This window comes from Acipenser ruthenus, chromosome 39 (genome assembly GCF_902713425.1).
Source record: "Acipenser ruthenus chromosome 39, fAciRut3.2 maternal haplotype, whole genome shotgun sequence".
Taxonomy (NCBI): Eukaryota; Metazoa; Chordata; class Actinopteri; order Acipenseriformes; family Acipenseridae; genus Acipenser; species Acipenser ruthenus.
Genome location: NC_081227.1, coordinates 10,104,058 through 10,122,512, shown reverse-complemented (window position 1 = coordinate 10,122,512; position 18,455 = coordinate 10,104,058). Strand labels below are relative to the sequence as shown.

The 18,455-nt window shown below is 39.3% G+C and overlaps 1 protein-coding gene across 1 annotated transcript; it reads left to right on the top strand.

The window, feature by feature from the left end:
- The first annotated feature begins 1,791 nt into the window (after nt 1–1,791).
- On the top strand, nt 1,792–17,873 carry LOC131707364 (uncharacterized). The gene is made up of 2 exons (XM_059009893.1): nt 1,792–1,993; nt 16,805–17,873. The coding sequence occupies exons 1-2, from the start codon at nt 1,842–1,844 to the stop codon at nt 17,217–17,219; spliced, it is 567 nt and encodes a 188-aa protein (XP_058865876.1). The 5' UTR covers nt 1,792–1,841; the 3' UTR covers nt 17,220–17,873.
- The last annotated feature ends 582 nt before the right edge of the window (nt 17,874–18,455 follow it).

Sequence of the window (18,455 nt, the reverse complement as noted above, 5' to 3'; positions counted from 1 at the left end):
TCAAAGATGTTCTAATAGTGGAAAACAGTTGTGGATGCTTTGAGTAAATTGTTGATGCTCAATATCAATATATATATATTGTATATAAGAACATAAGAAAATTTACAAAGTAGAGGAGGCAATTCGGACCATTTTGCTCGTTTGGTCATTAGTAGCTTATTGATCCCAGAATCTCATCAAGCAGCTTCTTGAAGGATCCCAAGGTGTCAGCTAAAACAACATTACTTGGGAGTTGATTCCAGACTCCCAGAATTCTCCATGTAAAAAAGTGCCTCCTATTTTCTGTTCTGAATGCCCCTTGATCTAATCTCCATTTGTGACCCCAGGTCCTTGTTTCTTTTTTCAGGTCGAAAAAGTCCCCTGGGTCGACATTGTCTATACCTTTTAGGATTTTGAATGTTTGAATCAGATCGCCGCGTAGTCTTCCTTGTTAAAGACTGAATAGATTCAATTCTTTTAGCCTGTCTGCACATGACATGCATTTTAAACCCGGAACAATTCTGGTTGCTCTTCTTTACACTCTTTCTAGAGCAGCAATATCCTTTTCATAGCGAGGTGACCAGAACTGAACACAATATTCTAGATGAGGTCTTTCTAATGCATTGTAAAGTTTTAACATTAATTCCCTTGATTTAAATTCAACACTATATATCTGAGCATCTTGTAACTCCTCCTCTCCCCCTGATGGTGGTGGAGGAAGAGGAAGAGGCAGCTCCAGCTCCTGTCCTCGTGATGGTGGGGGAAGTGATACCAGCAGGCATTCACCCTCTGCTGGTGGAAAGGGATCTAGCAGGTATTCACCCTCTGCTGGTGGAAAGGGACCCAGAGGGCATACACCCATCTCCTGCTGCTCTGCTCCTGCTGGTGGAGGTGGTGGTGGCAGAGGCATCTCCTGCTGCTCTGCTCCTGCCGGTGGAGGTGGCGGAGGCAGAGGCAGCTCCTGCCACTGGAGGTGGTGGCGGAAGAGGCATCTCCTGCTGCTCTGCTCCTGCTGGTGGAGGTGGTGGTGGCAGAGGCATCTCCTGCTGCTCTGCTCCTGCCGGTGGAGGTGGCGGAGGCAGAGGCAGCTCCTGCCACTGGAGGTGGTGGCGGAAGAGGCATCTCCTGCTGCTCTGCTCCTGCCGGTGGAGGTGGTGGTGGCAGAGGCATCTCCTGCTGCTCTGCTCCTGCTGGTGGAGGTGGTGGTGGCAGAGGCATCTCCTGCTGTTCTGCTCCTGCCGGTGGAGGTGGTGGCGGCAGAGGCATCTCCTGCTGTTCTGCTCCTGCCGGTGGAGGTGGTGGCGGTAGAGGCATCTCCTGCTGCTCTGCTCCTGCTGGTGGAGGTGGCGGAGGCAGAGGCAGCTCCTGCTGTTCTGCTCCTGCCGGTGGAGGTGGTGGCGGTAGAGGCATCTCCTGCTGCTCTGCTCCTGCTGGTGGAGGTGGCGGAGGCAGAGGCAGCTCCTGCTGCTCTGCTCCTGCCACTGGAGGTGGTGGCGGTAGAGGCATCTCCTGCTGCTCTGCTCCTGCTGGTGGAGGTGGTGGTGGCAGAGGCAGCTCCTGCCGGTGGAGGTGGTGGCGGCAGAGGCATCTCCTGCTGCTCTGCTCCTGCCGGTGGAGGTCACGGCGGCAGATGCAGCTCCTGCTGGTGGAGGTGGTGGCAGCAGAGGCATCTCCTGCTGCTCTACACTATTTCCTGCTGGAACCTCCTTAAACCATATATTCTGGCTACCCTTTTAAGATATAATGTTTCTGTTAAAGGGGATGGGGAGGAAAAATACTAATATATAATTCTTATTATTATATTTACAGTATTTGCTGTAGTATCAGTGGAAGACGCCACCTGACAAATAATCCCATTGAAAATGGAGGCAGCAGCATTAGCATCTCTGGTCATCGCTGGAGCCTCATTGGCAGGCACTACCATTGAGAAAATTTCCAACGCTATAAACACAGAACGAAATGTCACTATTCACATAACAAACTTCTGCAAAGACTACAACTTAACAAACCCACGGTGAGTAATCTGATTCCAGTGATTTTAAACTAGCTTACTCTTAGTGCAGGGAATGCATTTAAAAAGCCCTTGAAAGAGGCTGCAGGTATCCGTCTGTTAGTTCACAATGGATGTACAGTATCAACATAGGTATCACCATTATACAATAAACTGGGAACATACATCTGGGAATAGGTTAAAGGGTAACTAAGGACCTTTTTATTGTTACATGTTCCCAAGTGTTGCTACAACTGTTTAAGTAATGTGTGTGTATTGTTTTAATTATTTTGTTTTACATCTTGACCACTTTTTTAAAAACTTTTAAATTGCATTCCACTACCTCTAAGATGGCTTCACATGTACCTGCGAAACTAGATTAACCATCATCCTCCTGCTCACATATGTGACTGAGATGGATTTACCAGCGAGCAGGAGGGTGATGGGAAATGTAGTTTTGAGAAATACACAAGGGGCCATCTTGGAGCTATCCTGGAAACAGAGCCAGAGCGCACTGCAATTTGAAAGTGTAAAAAAGTGGTCAAGATGTAAAAAAAATTAAAAAAGAAACACCTTAAAACCAATACACATACCTTACTTAAACAATTGTAGCAACACATGGGAACATGTAACAATAAAAAAGTTCCTTAGGTACCTTTTTAAATTCAGTAATGTAATGGAAACAGTTTTGTCCTTTGGAATCTAATCCAATTCTTAATGCTGTTCTTGGTGATAGTTAAATTCTTACTTGAGTTAAGTAATTGAGTGCTCATTTGGAATTAAAACCCCAAAACTGAGAGCATCTCCAGGAAAAGGATTAAGAAAAGTAAAGCAATATACACTTACTAGTCACAGCTGGTGGCTTTTTACTCAGAGGAAATAATGACCTATTGAAAGCACATCATTTTGACCTCATTTATGTTTAACACATCTTTATGCCACAACATATTAGGGGCCAGGGGGCATATTACAGAAACATCCTAACTGCCAATCCTATCTTATCTTAGAGAAAGGACGTCCTAAGTGTCAGTTTAGGGGTATTAGTATTACAGAACAAGGATTCCTAACTTGTTTTCCTATTTTAAGTTAAGAAAGGAAATAATGTATTACAGAACATTGCTAACTCGTTCTTTTCCTAAGTTTTATTCCTAACATTTAGGACAAGGTGGCACTTGTCCTATCTTAGATTTGAAATGGTAATTCACTTATTTTGAGTAAAATGAGACAAAGAATACATGTAACAAGTATATATCTGTAAATTACAGATCTAAATGCTGTAATTACGGGACATATTTCTTTTTACGTATAAGGTAGCCTAATTAAAAAATATTGCCTGACAAAACAAATGATCAGACACTTTGAAAAATAACGTAGGTTTACAAACACACACTAACTAGCTTTAGGCTACAGTATGGTTGTTTATCGAGAAGCAAGCATTCGTTTATTTGTGTAGCTACAGGATGTATTTATGTATTTATTGTATTTTTATTATACACCATAAGCCTACCTTGGGTAAATGGTACAGCTGTAACACATATCCTTCCTTATTTCTCGACCCTTTAGAAAGGTTAGCCTAAGCAGCTACCGTAAGACGAAGCTACTGTGTTTGTGCCTCAGCAGCGTTACCTTTTTTCTGTATGACACAGTTAGTCTATAACTCTTTTTAAGATGTTTATTATTTTGGTGATATTGTGTTTCAAGCTTCAACCAGTTTTCTATCAGTACACATGTGCTCATCAGGGAATGCATAGCTAAAACAACGAACTGACAAACTTTGTGAATCTCTCCCCCTCCCCCGGCTTTATTACCTGCTGAAAACAAAGCGGTACAAAATGTGAACTCGTGGAAGAGTCCTGTAAACGTTGGACTCTTTTCGCATTACAAGCCTACTCAGTTTTAGTTGTGGAAATAGTAATGTTTCTGTTTTTTGACGGTTTATAAATTATAATTATATCATCAGTAGTCTATATAGCAGAAGACCTGATTAGATCAATTAGACTTGACAGCAACAGCTACGAAATTTTAATTTCTAAAGACAAAAAATCAAGTTTAAAAAGTATAAATTTGTATAAATTTGTATTGATATTGTTGTGGTAGTTCTGAATCCAACACAAGAGGAACCAATCATAAAATATATTATTTTTCTCTTTGGTGATGATGTAAAACTAGATATAGCGTGAGCTGTGGTCGTTGTCCCTGGATTCAGACTTGATCAGTTGAAAATGAATACGATTTAATGTGAGATAGGATTTCCTAATTAAAATTAAGATAGGATAGAGCACTTAGGAAATTATAGCTACCTGTGACTTATGAAGAGCTTCTGTAATACCAAGTTAGGAAAAATCTTATCCTAGCAATGAAAGATAAGTTAGGAAAGCAAGTTAGGAAATTATTCTGTAATATGCCCCCAGCTGTACTAAGAAAGGCTTGTTGCAGTGCAAACATAGCACAATTTGCGACAACTCGCAAAGTAAACATTTTGTCCTGTGTACTAAGAGAAAATATGTTAATGAAGAGAGCTGCAATATACTAATTTAAATATGTTACTACACCTGAGCAAGATTAGAAATGCGTGAGATTTTCTACGTTTTTTCCAAATAAATAGTTGACTTATGTTTAGTATGACATGTATAGCCTACTACACTTGCATATATATAAAAAAAATGCATTATAGCCTTGTGGCAGTCTCAACTTAATTTTAATAAAATAATGGATGCACACGGTATTTTAATGGAGAGCACATCAGTTAGTCCCCATGAATTCACCCCGTGACAATTGTAAATTAATGCCAGGTGCGGGGGATTAAAAAGAGAGCAGCCAGACTGCTCATGGCTGCTGCTGTGTAAGGAAGCCCGACAGAAGGTCGTAAAAAGGTATGGTGTGAAGAAACCTACGTTTGGTTTCTTTTTTGGGGTAAAAGTGTTTTGTTTGGTGTTGTATGTCAGGTAAACAGCTTAGCTGACCTGTACCTTAGACAGGGACCTGCTGTATGTATAGTCAGTGCTCATTGAGAGCTAGGTGTTTGTTTGTTTGATTTTTGTTTGTAATAAAAGTGCACAAACCCAAAATTACGGACACAATTCAGCCCATCTTGCTCATTTGGTTGTTATTGATCCCAGAATCTCATCAAGCAGCTTCTTGAAGGATCCCAGGGTGTCAGCTTCAACAACATTACTGGGGGGTTGGTTCCAGACCCTCACAATTCTCTGTGTAAAAAAGCGCCTCCTATTTTCTGTTCTGAATGCCCCTTTATCTAATCTCCATTTGTGACCCCTGGTACTTGTTTCTTTTTTCAGGTGAAAAATCCTTTGGATCGACAGTCTATACCTTTTAGGATTTTGAATGTTTGAATCAGATCGCCGCGTAGTCTTCTTTGTTCAAGACGGAATAGATTCAATTCTTTTAGCCTGTCTGCATATGACATGCCTTTTAAATTCTGGTTGCTCTTCTTTACACTCTTTCTAGAGCAGCAATATCATTTTTGTAGTGAAGTGACCAGAACTGAACACAATATTCTAGATGAGGTCTTACTAATGCATTGTAAAGTTTTAACATTACTTCCCTTGATTTAAATTCAACACTTTTCACTATATATCAGCATTTTGTTGGACTTTTTTATAGCTTCCCCACATTGTCTAAATGAAGACCTTTCTGAGTCAACTTAAACTCCTAGATCTTTTTCACAGATTCCGTCTTCAATTTCAGTATGTCCCATATGGTATTTATAAAGTAAATTTGTATTGCCTGTGTGCAATACTTTACACTTTTCTCTATTAAATGTCATTTGCCATGTGTCTGCCCAGTTCTGAATGCTGTCTAGATCATTTTGAATGACCTTTGCTGCTGCAACAGTGTTTGCCACGCCTCCTATTTTTGTGTCGTCTGCAAATTTAACAAGTTTGCTTACTATACCAGAATCTAAGTCATTAATGTAGATTTGGAAGAGCAGGGGACCTAATACTGATCCCTGTGTCCTCGCCAATTACCAGTAAAGAAAATACCCATTTTAGCTCATAATGTAATTATTAACCATTATAAACACAATACCTCAATAAGAACTAGTGATTCTGGCTTAATTATCCCTAGATTCATGATGAAAAGAGATGAACAATTAATATCATGTATGTTTAAGTATTTCAAATCAATCATAAATGTGTATTTGTTATAAGACAAAAAGAAACCTAACAATCCAAATTATTATTGCATTTATTCATATTCTCATAGAAAAAAGACTAAAGGTTAAAAACAGTTAGTTAAAAACATATGTATAAAGAAGGAACAAAATAAAACATTCAAGGAAAAGTAATGCATTGCTAAATGTTCATAATAAATCACTGATATGCTCTCTAGAGTTTGGCATTAGTGAAGCAGTCTCTATAGTTCATCATGCATTGTTTGGTTGAGTCACACATTACGTATACATGCGCCAGCTTGTACGCTTCTGATGATTTCAATATCATGGCTTCAGTTCAGTTACTTGTAAACACACAATATAAGTTTGATACTTATTCAGTTGGTGCGATGTTTAAAACAAAGTCTTCTTAACACAGCCATCCTCTCTAAAGAAGTGAGCTGTGCACCAGCGCAGTGCAGTATCTCTGTGAAGGCTGTAGGCAAAAGCTTTCGTCGTCCGGAGACAGCCCATCGGGACAGTTTTGAAGTATTCGTTGAAGAACTTCAGTAGTTTGAGTTGAGAGCAATGAGATGTTTTGAAGAGTGAATCCAGCGTCCAGAGAGAAAGCAGAGTCTCCAGAGAAGAAGGAGAGAATAGAGATCAGCTGAAAGAGTGAAAATCATTGTTTTGAGTTTAAATAACACGATGTATAGGCGTTCCCTTGTACTGTAAACAAGTCTTTGTCGGTCCTTCCACTGGTTCACAGTATTTGATAGACAGTTGCGTGTCATACAAAAAGGGTTTGTTAGAAATGGAATATAGCTGCATATTTTGTTATCAAAGGACTTTGCATTTATCATTTAAACATCTTATTCAATATAACTTTGGTTACATTCATTGGAGAAGCATACAAATTTCAGTTTCATTCTGTATACAAAATTATGATTACAAGCATATAAAACACATCATAATACAATCAAAGGATAATATTTAAAAATAGTTATTAGTTTATAATATTCATTTAAAACACAATAAACACTTCAGATTTATTAGGAAACTTACTTAAAATAACTATTAAACTTGTGTCCACAAGTTATGTAATTAAAAATGATTCTTAAAGCATTTTAACTAACTTAACATAATAATGGTACAACTGCATTGTCACTATAGCTTGCCTTGGTAAGTTTTATAACCCCTTACAATCAGATAACTTTTAGGAAGGTGAGCTTCAAAGAGTTAACACAGTTTTTGGTCTTTATTTGATCTAATCAGCTTTGAAGTAGATCTGGCTAAAAATGCTCTGGAATTGGTGTTAACAACATAACCCCCACAGCGTGTCACACAGACAACAGAATTAAATATCTGAGCAATGCTTATAATAAAATGACTTTAACCATGAATTTCCTTGATAATCTTTTATGCAGGACTTTGTCAAAAACTTTCTGGAAATCTGAATAAACCATGTCATGTTTTGCAATTATCCATTGTTGAAGTTATATCCTCAAAAAAACCAAACAGGGAGACATTACCCAAAAGCATCTTAAGCCATACGAACATCGTAACACCATCGTAAGAGCAACGTGTCAAATCTGATGCATTTCCCAAACACTGTGGTTAGTTACGTAGTTCATGAACAACATCGTAGGTCTACATGTGATCTGGGGTAATCATAAGTAGATAAGTGAGTCGTGAAAGTACATTAATGCATTGCGAGATCATTCCCTCTTGCTATATCTGGCAGTATGGCTGCGATTCACAGAATTGTGGAACTTAATTGTCGCGGACATCACCCGCGCAGTAGATTATTAAGAATTAGTGCCACCATAAGAACAAATTTAAACTCATTAGATATAGTTAGTGACAGAGAAATCATTAGAAGATACCAGCTTCGGCTGGTTGTTGGGGGACAGTGGATACCCCTTACGACTGTATCTCCTCACTCCTATTCTGCATCCCCGCAATGCTGCTGAGGAAAGATTCCGCGTTACTCCCGTTTTGGAGAAGATCAGGCAGGAGTGGGCCAAGGTCCTATAGGTGGCACCTTGTTGGCCCAGGAGGGCCTGGTTTGCCTCCCTCATTGAGAACTGCCCAATCACGTGACATGCTCAGTGAGGCGCAGGGCAATCCATGGCACCACAACCCGTCCAGTTTGCAGCTCTGGGTTTGGCCCCTGAACGGCTCCAGTTAGGCCGTCTGGGTCTCTCTGATGGGGTAATTGATACCCTGCAAAATGCTAGAGCAGCCTCCACCCGTTCTCAATGTGGTTACAAGTGGGGTGTGTTCCAAAAGTGGTGTATGTCATGGGATGAGGATCCCACTACCTGTTCAATGGCAGTTATACTGCAGTTTTTACAAGACCTGCTTGAAGGAGGGAAGCAATTTCAGCTTGCCATATTAACCCTTTGCAGTCCTTTTTTTAACCCTTTGCAGTCCATTTATTAATTGTGCGTCAGGCATGTCAGGTCTAATTAATTTTCACACGCGCAGTTAATTTTAGACGCGCTGTTTAAAAGTATTTTTTTCCACAGTCAAATGGGTTTAAATGGCCCTGCATATCAACAAAGCACTCACTAGGCATCTCCAGGCCCGCCCCACCCTTTCGTTCGCTATAGCTTTCACCTATGTAAGAAATAAATAATAATAAAAATAATAGTCGTACATACCGATCAATCATCTCCTGATCACTCGTTTTATCACCAAACTCCTCAATAATGTGATCCAAGTCATTATTTTATTACTATAACATCTCAAAAAAGCCCTGCAAATGTCCGTGTACTCTGTGCGCTGATGCACTATCAGCCAGTTTGTTTACTTACAACCACCCCGTTATCTGATACCAGGGCCATGTATGACTATTCATGAGATACAGCTTTTTTTTTTTTTTTTTTTTCGACTTGTCTCGGCTCCTGTCGCTCCCACTCAGCAATTGAATGGTTTTCTTGGCTTTTTACGGAGAAAAAACGACTAGAAACCCGTTTTTTGCGTTGCTATAATGATGTCAGACCCAGTCCGACAAAGGACCTGAGAGGAATAATTGCAATGTCGGACCCAGTCCGACAATGGACCGCAAAGGGTTAAGTGCGTGTCAGGCACGTCGGGTCCAATTTATTTTCACACGTACAGTTAATTTTAGACGTGCTGTTTAAAAGTATTTTTTTCCACAGTCAAACGGGTTTAAAAGGCCCTGCATATCAACAAAGCACTCACTAGGCATCTCGAGCCCCTCCCCACCCTTTCGTTTGCTATAGCTTTCACATATGCTAATAAATAAATAATAATAATAATAATAATAATAATAATAGTCGTACATACCGATCAATCATCTCCTGATCACTCGTTTTATCACCAAACGCCTCAGTAATGCGATCCAAGTCATTATTTTATTACTATAACATCTGAAAAAGCTCTACAAATGTCTGTGATATTCTCTGAGCGCTGATGCAGTATCAGCCAGCTTGTTTCCTTATGGCCACCATTATCTGATGCCAGGGGCAAGTATGACTATTCATGAGATACACCCTTTATTCCGGCTTATCTCGACTTCTGTCACTCCCACTCGGCCAATGAATGGTTTTCTCAGCTTTCCCAGAGAAAAAACGACTAGAAACCCGTTTTTTACATTTTTTTAATGATGTCAGACAGGGTCCGACATTGAACCGGATAGGAATAGTTGCAATGTCGGAACAGGTCTGACATAGGACTGCAAAGGGTTAAAGTTGACTCCATTTTTTGGCAGGACAGTTTTTAACAGGGGCTCAATGGCTCAGACTGCCGAGAAAGAACATTGTTCCTCATTGGAGGCTAAATGTCGTGCTTCAAGCCTTGACAAAATCTCCTTTTGAGTCTATGCACTCTGAGATTCTTGTCTTTGAAGACTAGAGTGTTGAGGGCGGATTCTGGATCTGCTCCCTCAACGACCAATTAAATAGCGAGTGCATTACTTTATGTGTGCCCTGTATAATGTATTATACTAGTGAGGCTGTGTTTGACCCCTACGACTGTCCGCGCAACAGCTAGGGTATTCTCACCCATTAGTGATGGTTCATATTTCGTATTTGAAAGAGAATGTTAGGTTATTATCATAACCCTGGTTCTCTGAAACAGAAATATTAACCTTCAGTCTTCGCGGTCGCTGCGGTGTCACAGTGACGCAAGAAGAAAAAAGAGAACGGGTGTCATGGCCGTCATGCTTTTCTAGACGCAGTCAAGCAGGGCGTCAGACACGCTCTCACGAGAATTGGCATGTCTGCTCAGAGTTTCTGGGTTCTTAAAGGAAAATAACCCATTAGTGATGGTTCATATTTCTATTTCAGAGAACCAGGGTTATGATAATAACCTAACGGTTTCTTCTCACCCAAACTAAGCTGTATTCATAACAGTCAATGTTGTTATAATAGTGGAAAACCTTAGTGGAGGCTTTGAGTAAATTGTTGATGCTCATAACATCTATATATATATATTGTAACTCCTGAATGTGTCTAAGACTTTTGCACAGCAGTGTATATACAGACGTGCTCAAATTTGTTGGTACCCTTACAGCTCATTGAAATAATGCTTCATTCCTCCTGAAAAGTGATGAAATTAAAAGCTATTTTATCATGTATACTTGCATGCCTTTGGTATGTCATAGAATAAAGCAAAGAAGCTGTGAAAAGAGATGAATTATTGCTTATTCTACAAAGATATTCTAAAATGGCCTGGACACATTTGTTGGTACCCCTTAGAAAAGATAATAAATAATTGGATTATAGTGATATTTCAAACTAATTTGTTTCTTTAATTAGTATCACACATGTCTCCAATCTTGTAATCAGTCATTCAGCCTATTTAAATGGAGAAAAGTAGTCACTGTGCTGTTTGGTATCATTGTGTGCACCACACTGAACATGGACCAGAGAAAGCAAAGGAGAGAGTTGTCTGAGGAGATCAGAAAGAAAATAATAGACAAGCATGGTAAAGGTAAAGGCTACAAGACCATCTCCAAGCAGCTTGATGTTCCTGTGACAACAGTTGCAAATATTATTAAGAAGTTTAAGGTCCATGGAACTGTAGCCAACCTCCCTGGACGCGGCCGCAAGAGGAAAATCGACCCCAGATTGAACAGAAGGATAGTGCGAATGGTAGAAAAAGAACCAAGGATAACTGCCAAAGAGATACAAGCTGAACTCCAAGGTGAAGGTACGTGAGTTTCTGATCGCACCATCTGTCGCTTTTTGAGCGAAAGTGGGCTCCATGGAAGAAGACCCAGGAGGACTCCACTTTTGAAAGAAAAACATAAAAAAGCCAGACTGGAATTTGCTAAAATGCATATTGACAAGCCACAATCCTTCTGGGAGAATGTCCTTTGGACAGATGAGTCAAAACTGGAGCTTTTTGGCAAGTCACATCAGCTCTATGTTCACAGACGAAAAAATGACGCTTTCAAAGAAAAGAACACCATACCTACAGTGAAACATGGAGGAGGCTCGGTTATGTTTTGGGGCTGCTTTGCTGCGCCTGGCACAGGGTGCCTTGAATCTGTGCAGGGCACAATGAAATCTCAAGACTATCAAGGCATTCTGGAGCGAAACGTACTGCCCAGTGTCAGAAAGCTCTGTCTCAGTCGCAGGTCATGGGTCCTCCAACAGGATAATGACCCAAAACACACAGCTAAAAGCACCCAAGAATGGATAAGAACAAAACATTGGACTATTCTGAAGTGGCCTTCTATGAGTCCTGATCTGAATCCTATCGAACATTTATGGAAAGAGCTGAAACTTGCAGACTGGAGAAGGCACCCATCAAACCTGAGACAGCTGGAGCAGTTTGCTCAGGAAGAGTGGGCCAAACTACCTGTTAACAGGTGCAGAAGTCTCATTGAGAGCTACAGAAAACGTTTGATTGCAGTGATTGCCTCTAAAGGTTGTGCAACAAAATATTAGGTTAGCGGTCCAATCATTTTTGTCCATGCCATTTTCATTTGTTTTATTATTTACAATATTATGTTGAATAAAAAATCAAAAGCAAAGTCTGATTTCTATTAAATATGGAATAAACAATGGTGGATGCCAATTACTTTTGTCAGTTTCAAGTTATTTCAGAGAAAATTGTGCATTCTTCGTTTTTTGTGGAGGGGTACCAACAAATTTGAGCACGTCTGTGTGTGTATGTGTGTGTATATATATATATATATATATATTCCGTAAATTAATTTATTTAGGACTAACCCCAATAGTTAATTCAGAATCTACAATTGACCCAGGTCCTCCGACAATATTTAAACATCTTCCTGTTTAAGCTGTAAAACCCTGTGGTGTAGCAGTTAAGGTACTGCGCTTTGAGCTAAATGTTGTTGGTTTGAATCCCACAATGGTTTTTTCCCACAATTAGTTTTTTATTTATTTATTTTTCCTCCCAATAGCCTACATTTTATTTTGCAATGCTACATTGTGACAGGATGACGTTGTGGTGACGTCAGGCCGGAATGCAGGAAGAACACACAGAGATACTGCAGTTCAAAAAAGAGGCCGCTTCCGACGCTGTTTACTTTAAGAACAAAAAAATAAATAAAAAGTTTGAACAGAAAGTAAACACTCGCTCACAGAGCCAAAAGAAAAAGATAAACAAAACAAATCACGAACACAAAATAATAAGATCCTGGGTCAGGCTGGGCAATTGCTGTCACTGTTCCTAGAAGCTGTTATTTTTAAATTTCTCTCTCCTCTCTCTTTCTTGCTCGCTCTCGTACTCTCCTCCCTACACCCACCCCGAGTGCAGAGAGCTGCAGGTATTTATGCAGGTGACCATCTCCTGATTAGTAACAAATGAAATCACCTAATTAATGCACAAGGTTTTTAAATTACTCCTGGCAGAGAACGATTACCTACCTCGCCTCTGCCAGAACACGTCCAAAACCAAACAAAACAAAATGCACGGCTACGCTGTCATATCCAAATATAATAAATAATACAAAAACAATAACCACGGCTTTCACCGTCATAAATATAATAAATAAATCATAATTGACAAATACAAAATAACACGTTCTAAACAAACAAAACAATACATTTACAGGACTTCTCGCCCTGTTACATACATACACATTTGTAATGGAAAACTGTCCCTCACTTAATATTAAAAAGTGACATTATTATTTATTTCTTAGCAGACACCCTTACCCAGGGTGACTTTACAGTTGTCACAAAATACACATTTCAAGAATCATAGTACAATAAAAGCATGTACAACATACAATAGCTTCAGTCAATATACAATAAGAGCAAGTTTGATTAAGGGCAAATACAAAATGCAGTACATTGTTCAATTTAGGGGCAATTCAAATAAGATCCGATAATATGGTGATATTTACACAAGGGTTAGGACTACTAAGACTAAGACTAATAAGTGCTGTGGAGTTCAAAACAGGCACAATTACAGTAATACAGATACAGTTACCAGGAATGCAAATAAAAGTGCAGGATTAAATACAGATATGATAAGGAAAAATAGTAGGGGGCAGCAAAGTAGGGAAAAGATGAGTGCAAAATACTGAATTGCGGAAAATGCTTTGACTATAGAGGCCAGTGTCTCATATCAATCAACAGAAACAGCCCAGATAAGTACACAACGAAACACAGGGTGAAATCCATACAGAGGTAACATAATAGTCATTTAGAAGTATTTTCATAAACTTACCCTTGGTGTTTCTGGTGTGCTTTGAGGGAAGATTTCGTGGGCTTGCTGAGGTAGCTGCTCTGGCTTGGAAGAAGTCAGTGACACTGTGCTCCTTTGCCAATAGCTTGCTGAAACCAAACAAAAAGTGCTTCCTCTACACTGCCGTCTTTCCCCTTGCGTTTCCTTTTCATTTCGGGATTTGTGTTTGATTGCCATTTGCGCAGAATAGCATCCCTGTTTTTGCTTATTTGCCCTGCTTAAGTTCGAAATGTGAAATAACAAAGCAACGGAGGATAATAGGACAGGGATGATGTGGGTTCTGAACAGCTTGTACCTTTACCTTCTTGGTAAGTGACGGTTTGTTTCTCCTTTGAGACATTTTCAACTCAAACTGTGGTGCTGTACAACTTTTACTGCAAATGCAGTTTCACTTTCAGCATACAGGTACTTGTATGTACTTGCACTTTTTTAAATAGAGAAAAATTGGTTCCCAGCCGAACCATCCTCCTGGAGCAGTCGTGTTGATTCAGCGCATCCCGATTCAATGGCTTTTACTGTAATAATAATAATACTAATAATAATCTCTGTTCTTTCCACCAGGTTTAACAATGAACATTGTTTGAATGACAGTTTGTTTAAATCAGCAAACAATGCTGTTCACAGTTCCTTTCTTTGGTTTGTGGTAATTAACCAATTGTCTCTTTGTTCCCCCATGACTGGTTGTGTGTACATTGATGTTCCTCTGGACTGCTGTTGATCTTCAACCTTGTCAGGTAAGATTAGTTCTTTATTTTATAACAGCCCTTAGTCACAGTCCATAACAGTTTCCAGAGTCCAACCGTCCAATGACCAGTCTCAATGAAAGGCCTAGTCTTTGTCACATGCCCAGCTACAAAAAGTGTTTGAACTAATTTTTTCAAGCTGAATCACTGTTCGCCTCATTACAATGTTTCTCCTTTGCAGGAAAATAATATGTTTTTTCCCTTAATAAAAGGGAAAGAATGGAGGAAATAAGTGCTTTCCTTCGCTGATGTTAGAGTGGTGTGTTGTTCCACCCAGCTTTGCCATAAATGTTGAACGGCAGCCATCTTGTCTACTACTGCTTGGAGGCAGTTCAACTTTTTTTCTCCATTTTTCCCAGGAGCTGCCCCAGAACCCAGTTGCTCCGGCTGCTGTGGTCTTCAGTTGTTCACCCTGGATATTATTATAATCCCTATGTCGACTGCTGTTGGGCTTGCACACCCCTATTGCTGTTTTTTTTATTTTCTATAAAAATAAGAGTAAGAAAAATCAGTGGACACCTTGTGTACTCCTTCGATTAACCTGGTTAGTTGTTGTTTGTTGATTTACAAGGCAGGGTTGCACCTAAATGGACACACATACAAAAAAATAAAATAGTGTGTGTTCACCCAGTGTTCTTGCCCTTATCCTGATTGCGTTCGTTCCCCCCTGTTACAACAGACAAGAGGTGATTGAATTCCATAGTCCTTTCTGCTCGATGAAGGACCAGTTCTGGATAATTCTGCGGCAGTTGAGTTGACTTTTATTATTTATTTCTTAGCAGACGCCCTTATCCAGGGCGACTTACAATTGTTACAAGATATCACATTATATATTATTTCACATACAATTACCCATTTATACAGTTGGGTTTTTACTGGAGCAATCTAGGTAAAGTACCTTGCTCAAGGGTACAACAGCAGTGTCCCCCACTGGGGATTGAACCCACAACCCTCCAGTCAAGAGTCCAGAGCCCTAACCACTACTCCACACTGCTGCCAAGGTAGCCTCTCAGGGTAATAACTGGGAGTGTAGTGTTGTGTCAGTGCTTTGCACAGTACACAGCTGCTGTTGCACCGTGTTCCTGTGAGCATCCTTCCACTGACTCTTAGTTCAGAGATTGTTGACGTGCCCTTGCGGGCTGCCTTCTGACTTCCTGCCATGACAGCTTGGGTATACTATCCAAAAAGTGAAAGGGGAGGGAGCTGAAATAGAATGTTTGAAATAGAATGAAATAGAATGTTTGATTATGAATGTAACCTTGGTTCTATGAGTGGGAGCACCATACGGTGGCGACACTTACTTATTGTAGGGTGAAGTGTGTCACCATAAGAGGCGGGCCTACCGGCAGCTTTGACATTGTAGTCTGACCTATGCGAGCGCATATCCCAAAAGTGAAAGGGGAGGGAGCTGATCCAACTCATAGAACCAAGGTTACATCCATAACCAAACATGCCATCATGAAACTGCTGAATCATCTCAATGAATTTGGCTGGGCGGACAATTTTTAATTGTAGTTTCTGCAGTCCCTTCAGAAGGTGGAGATAGTTAAGATAAGTGTTAAATTAAGTAGAAGACAACTCAGCCGGAATGAAAAGCAGCACACATACGGGTCCTCCAGGACCAGGGTATAAAGGCAAATAGTGTTTTGAAAAATAAATGTTGAAAGTAGGCCTAACCCTAAGTATACTATAGTCATACCATAGTATACTACAGTTGGACTACGGTGTACCAGTCAGGCTATAGTATACTATAGTGGGACCTTAGAATATTTCATTTGTACTACGGTATACTACAGTCATATTGTAGTGTACTACACTGACTATAGTATACTACAGTAACACTATAGTATACTATAGAATATTAAATTCTACTATACTTTACTACAAATATACTGTAGTATGCTATATGACTTTATGACGGAAGAGTTAGGGTCACTAGCTTTCTCATGTTCAAAGTTGTGACTAATTGACTAAATACCATGGGGTTTCTACCTTCAACAAGGTTGAAAGCCCTTCCATAAAATCATGATACTTCAACAGTAGCCGTCTCATCTTCCCAGTAGTAAAAGTCGCTCCAAGCAGTATGTATTCAGTACTGAGCTGAAATGATCAGTAGGTGGGCACAGAGAATGCAGTCTTTTTTAAATATTTTTTTGTATTTATATCTTTACAGAGATTAACCAAAGGTGTACAAATTAATATATAAATCATTTACTGTATAGTAAAAAAAAGTGACAGAAAATGTAGCATGTAATGCATGTTTAATGATGTTTTTCATTACATCAGGGTCTTCACATCTAGTGGATATAGTCATGATCCTCCTCAGCCTACAATCAAAACGCAGACAATGGAAGCCTGTTCATTCACCAAAAACCCTAATAAACTATGGGGTTGCGTAGGAGTTCTGACATATGACGTCTGTAAAATAGAAGAAAGCAAAGCTGACAGCTGCCTGGCCATAATGTTTTCTGTACCTTATGATTACACTAAGTATGAAAATTGGTTCGCTGTTGGGATCTTTGATAGTGAGCATTCATGTGATGAATCTCTGTTCAATCTGATGTATTATGAATCTGGGAGCTTCAGCAGAGACAATTCATCAGGGAATGAGATAAAGCAGGTTAGGAATGCAATTGAAATCAAGGGAACAATGTCTCCTAGAGCCAAGTCAATCATGAAAATAGAAGTGTGGGATTATTAAACCTACTGTCAAGACAACTAGTATGAGGGTCATGCAAAAAAAAAGATAATATTTCTACATCATCCTCTTAATACACTGTGATGGCTTCTTGTGTGATTGATAAAACTACCTTGAGGATAAAAAAAGTAATGATCCGACTGGTCTATAAAGTGATACTTACTGAAATGTTTCCATGGTTTATTAATTGATGGGCACTGTTTACTAAATCATTGACAGTGTAACAATAGTTTCTTATGGTACAGTAGTATCTTCCTGAATATATGTAAACACAAGCTGTCCTTAGTAAAATGTTATTGAGGGAAGGTAATGAATCAGGAGCTTATTGATCTGTTTATGCTTAGATCCAAACACAGTAAATGTAGAAATACTAGTATAAATTGCTATAAAATATTAATTTGTTGTTCAAAGTTTACATACCCCAAAGTATGGAAATTTCCATACACTGGGGTGTGTAAACTATTGATAACTATACACACACAGTTCACATTGTACATAAACACCTTGTACAGCATATGTATGTGTTACAATGTGTATTACAGACATTATGATACACACATGCTGTGTTTTAGACTGTGTTTGTGATTGTGTTTGTGTATACCTGACTGTCATAAACTCCTGTGCATCTCTCTCTCTCTGTGTAATAAACTCATAGCTTCAGCATTAGAGTGTGTGTGTGTGTGTGTGTGGCCCAGTGTGCTTCTTATTGGAACAACAACTAATTATTATTATTATTATTATTATTATTATTATTATTATTATTATTATTATTATTATATAATAATAATAATAATAATAATAATCGGAATAATGACTCATTTGACTGGGTGAACATGTCAAATCTGTTGGCCATGGGGTTGTACATGTTCTCAGATTCATTCTGAGCCATTTTGGGCCACTTTCAGAATCAATTTTAAACTTTACTTGGTAGAAATATACATATGCAGAAGTCACTTACAACTGGCAATTTTATTGGAGAGACCAACCTGACAAATCACACATGAGGCAAGTTAAACCTTTACACTCCAAGTCTGACTCCAGTCTTATTTTTAGGACCTCGACACAATAGTTACAATTACAAGAATAACATTTCATTGTAATTATTCTGAAGTCAAAGGGAATATAACGAACACATATAAATTAAAGCAACATTTCACCTGGCTGATCCAGCTGTGTCTCTTCATTGTATTTTACCTGGCTGATCCAGCTGTGTCTCTTCATTGTATTTTACCTGGCTGA

What these genes read in the sequence shown, in the direction of transcription:
- LOC131707364 (XM_059009893.1), top strand. Translation starts at nt 1,842, where the DNA reads ATGGAGGCAGCAGCATTAGCATCTCTGGTCATCGCTGGAGCCTCATTG. An exon ending in TACAACTTAACAAACCCACG is followed by an intron (nt 1,994 to 16,804) that starts GTGAGTAATCTG and finishes TCATTACATCAG; the next exon opens with GGTCTTCACATCTAGTGGAT.